Source organism: Camelina sativa, chromosome 20, assembly GCF_030686135.1.
Source record: "Camelina sativa cultivar CO46 ecotype springtype chromosome 20, ASM3068613v1".
Classification (NCBI taxonomy): domain Eukaryota; kingdom Viridiplantae; phylum Streptophyta; class Magnoliopsida; order Brassicales; family Brassicaceae; genus Camelina; species Camelina sativa.
Genome location: NC_141899.1, coordinates 25,876,012 through 25,884,883, shown reverse-complemented (window position 1 = coordinate 25,884,883; position 8,872 = coordinate 25,876,012). Strand labels below are relative to the sequence as shown.

General features: G+C 39.3%; 1 protein-coding gene across 2 annotated transcripts; it reads right to left on the bottom strand.

The window, feature by feature from the left end:
• Window positions 1–4,844: 4,844 nt before the first annotated feature.
• On the bottom strand, window positions 4,845–8,766 carry LOC104771312 (serine/threonine protein phosphatase 2A regulatory subunit B''beta-like). Of its 2 annotated transcripts, none has more exons than XM_087504734.1 (13): window positions 8,404–8,766; window positions 7,930–8,166; window positions 7,723–7,828; window positions 7,541–7,640; window positions 7,277–7,382; window positions 7,079–7,169; window positions 6,614–6,755; window positions 6,369–6,516; window positions 6,096–6,205; window positions 5,854–6,010; window positions 5,561–5,686; window positions 5,322–5,475; window positions 4,845–5,210 (listed from the first exon to the last, which is right to left on the bottom strand). In XM_087504734.1, exons 1-12 carry the CDS (start codon window positions 8,554–8,556, stop codon window positions 5,332–5,334), a joined length of 1,620 nt encoding a protein of 539 aa, XP_087360860.1. In that variant the 5' UTR covers window positions 8,557–8,766; the 3' UTR covers window positions 4,845–5,210; window positions 5,322–5,331. The 2 variants fall into 2 exon arrangements, with proteins under 2 accessions (XP_087360860.1, XP_010494118.1); XM_010495816.3 differs by having other exon boundaries at window positions 4,845–5,198.
• Between the last annotated feature and the right edge of the window lie 106 nt (window positions 8,767–8,872).

Below are 8,872 nucleotides of genomic sequence, written 5' to 3'. Positions count from 1 at the left end.
TGCTCCTAGCTGCAACACCAAGCATCCCGCACCGCTGGAACCCGACCTCTACATGGCATCAAACTTCCGCTTCTGCCCCTGTGCACGCTTGCCGCCCTTGCTAGGAATAGAATGCGGCTGAGTCTGCTTCGGCTGCGCTGGAGGACTGACAACCACCACCTGTGACCCCAAGTCATCCTCTATCCGGGCTGCAGTCTGCACCAGCTCCACTCTCGTAGCATAGCTCCTCCCCTGCAACGAGTCCTCAGGTCATCACGCAGAGCTTACAAGAACCTCCGCACCTGAGCTGACTTTGGCTTTAAAGCCCGGCCTGGGTCAACCCCAAGAACCGCGCCTCCATGCGATCAAGCGCCTCCTGCGGAAAATACTTGGCGTTGAACTCCCCACAAAGTTCATCCAAGTCATCTCCCGCTGCACTCTTCAGGCCGTCACCGACCTCCACCAGACCCGCGCATCCCCCTAAAGGTAATGCGCCGCCAATTCCACCCGGTACTGGTTGGGACACCGGAGCGACTGGAAGATATTCTCCATCCGCTCTCTCCACTCATCCGCTGCACTCGGATCCATGCCTCCCAGGAAAAATCCCGCACCCACATGCCGTAACTGCACCAGCATCTGAACATACTGTGCATCCACTACCTTGGCCCCCAGCTGTACACCTGCCTGCGCCTCGGCAACAGGCTGCACCGCTGGACCCTGCCTACCAACCACTGGCGGCACCATAGGAAACCTGCCCACCCACCGCTGGCGGCACCACATGAACCTGCCCACCAACCGCTGGCGGACTACTGGAAGCCGCGCAAACACCTGAGCTAGCAAGCCTGCCAAGACATCCTCTCTACATGGAGAACCATTCGCTGCAACTCCCACTCCCAGGACAACACCGGTACCAACACCAGCCTGGACTCCAGACACTCTAGGATGAACCTGCGACTCTGCCACCTCCTCACTGGCCATGCTCTGGGTCACACTCACACTGACCATGGAAACCTTACCCTGCCCGCTACCACGCCAACGACCACGACCACGCCCGCGATCAGCAGCACCCTCACCTCTAACCATCTGTACCACCAAGAACAGAAGGCTAAGCAAGCAAAACAACTCTAACTACACAAAGAACACAACTCACCGTGGAATCACAAAGCAGGCTCGAAGATGATATTCTAGGAACCCATTCCACACACAAGCATTCAATCCAACATCCACATTACAAAGCACACAGCGAACCCGTACCTAGAACCGTATGGGCTCTGATACCAAACTCAAACAACCTGACCCATATTTTTTAATATCCTAGTATTAGGGGTGTCAAACAGACATGCCCGTGACCAAACGGACTGACTACAATGGTCTTGTTTTTCTTCTGATCTACTGCGGACAGCCCGCCACAGGCGGCGAGTTAAGTATCACTGCCCATACGCGCCCCGTTTAGTTTAGCGGACTAACGGGCATGCCCGCAGGCGTTGATCTTGAAGACTACTAGCATGCAAAGGCTCTTCTCTCATTCATTCCTCTTTCCATTCTTTAGCTGTTATACCACTTGAACTCAAACCTATGTCCCTGTTTACATACGGAAAGATTAGCACATGAGAGAACTGGTTCAATAAAAAGAACTAAGAGTCTAAGATCATACGCCAATAACTTACATATCACCTTGGTCCTTTGTTCATGACAGTGTGTGTAGCTTCAATTATTGAATACAAAGCAGACCAGCTCAATCCGTTAGACTTATCCTTCTTAGTTTAAGGTCCAAATAAGCAACACTTTTGTATTTGTAAACCACAAAGGTTAATTTTCAGCAAAATGTATCAAAACAAAGCAACGATCATAAGACAATTTGGATCCATTTAAACAGAGAAACAAACTGAATTTGTTTCCGAAAGCTCAAGTTTCAAAATTCTAGTTCAACCGGCATATTGCAAGGAGGTAAAAGAGACATAACTTTCATTGAGAAAAAGACACAAATAAAGAGCATTTATCCACAATGCTGATTCCATTTTTGCAGACTGATACTCAGATAAGCTAATAATGACCTTTAGAAAAGAACTTCAACAAGATTGTGTGAAAATGTGCTCATACCACTGTTTTTGGGGTTGTAGACTAAAGCTATAACCGGTTGCAACGAACTACAGAAAACAAAACTTGCTGCATCCGAACTGTAGGAAACAGAACAAGTTGATCAAAGAAGTCTTTGTCCAAGAAAATATCAATTAAACTATCCAAGAAAGATGAAGGACTTAAAATTTATGTATGAGCAAGAAGACCTGAGACTTTCATCCTTGCGATGATGACTTCTCTTTCTTTCAACTTTAAGATCAAGCAACTCTTTGTAACTATTATACATATTCTACTTTGTGTTCACCATTATTCATCTCGTTCTCACTAGGAATTTCTACCTTGGAAGCATCAGAAGAATCCTTGTTGTTCCCTTTGGAAGCTGGTCTTGTTCTTTTATATGGCTTACCCTCATGCTCTTGCTTGCGCTTCGATAAAATCTCCCTTAAGACAGCAATTGGAATGTCTCTATTGTTCACCTAATCATTCAATACAAACATAAAGCAAAGAGTTTTTAAAGTAGGTAACTTTAAAAAAGTTACCTTTAAAAAAGGTAAACCAATTTTAGTTCCTGAACAAGGCATCAGCTAATTCAATTTGAATCAATGTTCAGTTCATTGTCTAACTAAAGCTACAACATTTAAAAACAAATCAAACCAGCCAATTCTAAATTTAGTTGTAAATCTCTAACTTGCCTTGTTAGTTGATAGTTTTCACAAACATCGAGAGATTGAGAAAACATGGTAAGAGGAAGGAGGTTAGAGACTAGTGACTCAAGCTTGGAGTCGTCGCAAAGAGCGAGTCTCATTAGCATCTGATCGAGCATCCTCCAATTCACCGTCCGATTGGGAGACTAACGAAGACGAAGATGAAGAACCTTCCATCGCTCTTCGGGTCGCCCGCAAACCCGCAAACCCGCGACAGACATGACCACCAAAACCGCAGACCAAACAGATCGAGTCCACAAGACCCGCTAACTTTTGGGCTTCAAATACAAGGCCCATACCCGCCCCGCAATGTTACTTAATGGGCTATGCCCGTGGGCTTAAGGCCTAATTGACACCTCTACCTAGTATCTAGTGATCCTATACTCACTAGCAACCTATCCCAATCAATAACGAACAACAGATAATACATAACAAATCCAATAAACCAATAATGAATAATGAATATCTTAAACCAATTCCAACAACAATCCAAAACATAAAAAGTCATAGAACAAGCATTCCAAACAACCGTTCTAGACCACAAAATTCCACTCTAGCATCCTATCAAAGACACAAAGCAAAAAACCGAGCCTCTAGAATATCCTCCTCTTCATAGCCTTGATTCCACGATCACACTTTGCCTTTACCTGCACCACAATACATATGAGATGCGTGAGTATTTTATAAACAGCCAATGAGACAATCCTCCCATTTACTGGGATATACACACAAACAACTGAGATTCCAATATTTAACAAGCAACAAACAAATACAAACAAACCAGGGAAACAAGTATCAGCCGCTACGTCGACTTCCCCCTTTTAATACGTCGGTTAGGGACTTCAATTCAACCAAACCAAACCAAACAACAATTTAAATCAACCTGGCCGAACCGGAATTGATGGTGTCGATCGACACACCCACTGCTGTCGATCGACACCTGCCCCCAAAACCAATTATTTAGTTCGCGGATGTTATAGTCTTATCTTTGGATTAATTGAAAATATGTAGTTTTTTAGTTTTATATTTAAAATGTGAATTACATTTATTTGATTAAATGAGTTTTATAGATAATTTAATTAGATTTTTTGTAGAATATGTTTTTTGGACTAGTGTCAAGTTCTAAGGTGACACCTGTCAAGCTATGAAGTATATTTTAGAATGGAACTCTACTCTACTTTATTATATAAGATATCTTCACTAGGATTGAATAATTTAATATTAGGAAAACAAAACAAAAAAAGCATAATGAGGTAGTTCACAACATTCATTCTACTCCTCTCTAATTTTTCAAATATAAACAAACAAAAAGGAATTATGATCTATTGACAGTTAAAACATACGAAAAAAAAACAATCCAACTCACCTGAAGAAAGAGTAGAAACTGAGTGGGACTTCTTAACTGAAGGAAAAGGGTTGAAAATAACATCTATTAGAGAGCCCAAACTAAGTAAGTATGTGGAACTGGAACAACATTTCAGAGGTAGGGTTAAATAGAATACAATTTTGTAAAGCTCATTGGTTGCCTTGATTAACATTTCAAAATACAGAGACGGCCTCTCGCTTTCTTAAACTCTTGTGGGTTTTTTTCTTTCTTTCTTGTACGTCTTTAAAGTATGCGTTAATTGAAACATTACTTTTGAATTATATGAAACTCAAACGATGGATCAGAAAGGAAATTAAGTCACAAGTGACATGTGGAGGTCCTTATCTGGTAGGCTTTGAGAAGGGAAGAGAAGAGAACTAATAAATATAACTCTGCTATAATCAACTAACAAATGAAGAGGTGTAGTTAAAAGAACGATAAAAACAATTCCAAGCTAAGTGTATGGAATTCAACAGAGGATACTACCGGCTTTTTGCTTGGTTTTCACTTCCCTTTCTCCAGAAAGCTACAAAGATTCTTCTCAGGAACTTTATATTTTCTTTCTCATGAGATAACAACAGTAACACAACCTTCAACTTCCTAAGTTTTTTTCTGTTACCTTTTTTTTTCTTATCAATTCCACTGGTTTCATCTTCTAGGAAAGCTTAATATAAAACAAGCAAACCTGAGATTAAACCTAAAATGGTATATAAAGATTCCTACCAACCAAAAAAATATTAAATGAAGGAACTACAGCACTGATTTTCACAAAGAACATACAAAAACCAAGAGATGGAACAAAGGGAGATAATGAAGTAATACATCTACAAAGAACATACAAAAACCCAGAGATGGAACAAAGCGAAAGCAATACAGGTGAAGATGCGTAAAGCGATGAGCTAGACGACAATTATTGATAAATATAACTCTATTATAATCAGCTAACAAATGAAGAGAAGTTAAAAGAAAAATAAAACAAATCCAAGCTACGTGTATGGTATTCAAAGAGGATACTTTGCTTGGTTTTCACTTCCCTTTCTCCAGAGAGCTCCAAAGATTCTTCTCAGGGACTGCATGATTAACTAATATCATGAGATAACAACATTGACACAACCTTCAACTTCTTAGTTTTTTTTCTTATCAATTCCACTGGTTTCATCTTCTAGTGAGATTGCCATTTTCCATTGACTTACCTCTATGAACTCAGAAGGGAGCCTCCAGTGACGACTCATCCCAAACCTCAGCACTTCCATTGGATGCATCTTCAACGTCTTCTTCCATTGAAAGCCTAATATATTCTCTATGTGCAAAACGGTCCCACTCGGTCAATGTAGGGTTCTCACGCTCCTGTTTCCGTTTTGACAACTCGAAATGTTATAAGAGGCCTGTGCTGTCTAGAAAACAGTAAGGTTGAAAATCAAATATGAAGTACCTGACGTATGAGGAACGGATCCCGTGTTTCAAATGCCATAAATTTGTTGAGATTAAAAAGGATGTTGAAGACGTTTCCAGAGAGCTTTGAGCCCTTCAGGTCATGCAGCGTTATATGGCTTTCGTTCTGTGGAAGGAAACAAGAAACAATCAAACACAAAACAAAATTGCAGAGGTTACAGACAAAAAACTGGGAACACTAACTACTTCCGTGACCGTCCTATAACTTCTTTAAATAGAGAATAGCTTAAGCATATAATAACCACAAGAAACAATGAGTTATCATGTTGGAACCTCTGGTCCGATCATATCAATCATCTGACATAAGATATCCTCAAAAAGAACAGCCTCTTGCGCCATGCACTCCATTCGATGCAACTGCTCTTCATAAAAGAATTGCATCTCATTTCGCGTAATAATCTCATTTGCATCCAAGTCTATGCACTTAAACCTAGTCCAAAATATACTAAAGTCAGACAAAAACACTCAAAACGCTCTATCTGTCTGCAACTGTGGATCCTTATAACACAGCTTACCAAAATTCTAGGCTAGGCTCTGACGATTTATCTTCTTCTGCAAGTATGAAATACGCAAAGTCCTCATACCCCATCTTCCCTTCAACTTTGCTAGTGAACTTCCTAGCAACCTGAGAACCAATGCTTTACTTTTATGATGACAGTCATCTTAAGAGCAATAAAAACTTTGAAAAGATGACAGCAGTAATTCTCAAAAGGATGTAATATAAATATAATCTTTAAGTAGTAAGCATTATAAATCATTCTAAGAGATCAAGACTTTTTAGACAGAACCTGGGAGAATATTCTGTCGACAATCCGGTAAGTAAGTGCATGGTTTCCATATCTCATAAGATTTTCTTTGTCAATCAGGAAATCGTGATCCGTATCCAGCTCCCAGAACTTGCAGTATATGACATAGAAATGCTCATATGAGAAGTATCTAGTTTCCAAAGTAAATAGAAAATGTTGACGTCAGATAACGAGAAACAAAACCATATATACAACCAACAGGATGAACTCTGTTTGTTAGTAAGTACCTCAACACTTTGTTGATATCTTCTTCTTCGTCAGCATGTCGCATTGCATCAATTAAGTTTCCCCGTCTAAGCTCCCTAAATGTAAGTCGACCATTCCCAGATCTATTTATGTAGTAAAATATTCGGTAGGTGACAGTTTCAGCTGACTCATCAAAATAAAAATTGTATCAAACAAAATTGTTTACCTTAATTTCAATATCTAACTGCCACATGATTCACATAGCAAACAATAAATGTGTTTACACAAATTACCATCATGTTGTTCTTGCAATGTTAAGTAATTGCAAATTATAAAAAGATGTCTAACAGAACAAGGAAATCTTAGCTTATTAAATAGTTATGCAGTAATACAACTGATGTCATAACCACTCCCCGCTAAGCTACTAAACATTATTACTCAAAAAATTTCAAGAGGGAGAAGAAAATAGGATACTGACTAAACTCTACATGAAGGTAAAACCTCACCATATCTTTCTTGGAATTCAGGTGTCGTCTGCAGGAACTCTAGCCCAGGATGTGTCGCCAACAGTTCTTTAAGTAGTGGTTTGAAATCATCCTGCCAGGAAAAAAATGTGGCGAATTAATAGTGCAAACACACGAGCAAGTAGATTAGGAAATTAACTCAGTTCTCATGACTGAATATGCAAACAAAAAGAAAATTACCTTGACAATATAACTCTGATCTCTCTGCTTTAATATCTTGAAGATTTGGGTCGTTGTATCCTTTATCAACATGTTCCCGTTTACCCAATAATCAATAAATGCTTCTCTGCATAATCAAAGGCTCAAAAATGTTATACCGGTTTTTCAATACAGTGATCGTCAAACACGTGACAGAGTGAATATAAAATGAGCAGGAAGCTTGAAGTGCGTTGAAAACTATGCACACATGAGAATCCACAAAACAAAAAGCATGGTATCACACACCTAGTAACAAAACCTGAATTATTGACATCGATCTTCCTGAAAAGTGAAGTGGAGAAGAATGATGGGAGCTTGCAGATTTCTCTGGTGACTAATTTGAATTCTGTGTATTAAAAAAGGTAAAAGTTAGTGAGAATCTCCATATCAATGTCACTATAATTATTGGAAAAATTATGACTTATTACCTTGTATCTGTAGTCCATCCATGTGACCATAGAAAAAGTGATTGATTCTAAACATGCATTGCTCTCTTATCTCGCTTGGTGGTGGGCGGCCATTTTTGAAATAAAACTACAGTCATTTCAAGTTTAAAGTAAGTTTTCTTACTCCATTAGTATAGAAAGGAGGAAAAAAGAATGCACTAATATAAACTTGCAGACGCAGTTTTAAACCTGAGGCATTGGCTCTCTAACAGGCACACTGACTACTTTCAGCGAAGAACCTAAGTTAGAAGGGCCTCTTTGATTCGTTGTACGCGGTGATCCACAACTCCTTGGCGAAAGCGGAGGAGCACTTCCCGCAGGAAACATAGATGGTATAGAATTACTGGTGGCAGAACTTGAACCAGATGAACTTCCAGTTACATTTATAGGAGCTCCAGCTATAGCATCCTTGAGCAATGATGCAATCTATATATAAAAACCGATTAGGCAAGGAGAAGAAAAAAACCAAAGCTTTAGTTTAAACCACAGAGTAACCTAAGCATCATTGCAACTCTCACTACTGCATAACTAACACTATCAAGCAGAACATAAGCATATCATTGTAACTTTCACTACTGCATAATTGACTATCAAAAGATTTGAACTTTACACTAACCTTGAGCAATTGTAAAGCCAAACAAAGCAGAAACAGAGCTCAGATACCTGTCGATGAGCTTCAGGAAGAGAAAGCCACTGGTCAAAGAGCTTCTGAGTGAATCTAGGTTTCGAAGTTAGTACAAACGAAGACATCTCTTGAAGTTGCAATAAATCTGCATCCAAACAAACCATGTCTCCGGGAACAATCGCATCCACCATACTCAATCTTGTTTCAGATGATCTAATCGCATCAACAAAGACGAGATAACAATTAAGATGATAGGGATCTATGATTTTACAAAGTCGAGATCTTTGTTAACACAATGAACGAATCCGGTCAAATTCTGAGGGGACTCCTAACGGAGAAAAAAGTTCTCTATTAGGGCATCTTTTGTCAACTATTTTTGGTATTCTTATACTAAATATATTATGAAAATAATATAAGATCAATAGTTAAATCTTTTGTTAAAAAGTTAGGTATTGAGAGAATATTTTAAGATTATAAGATTTAATAATATAATATTCTTAAATATAT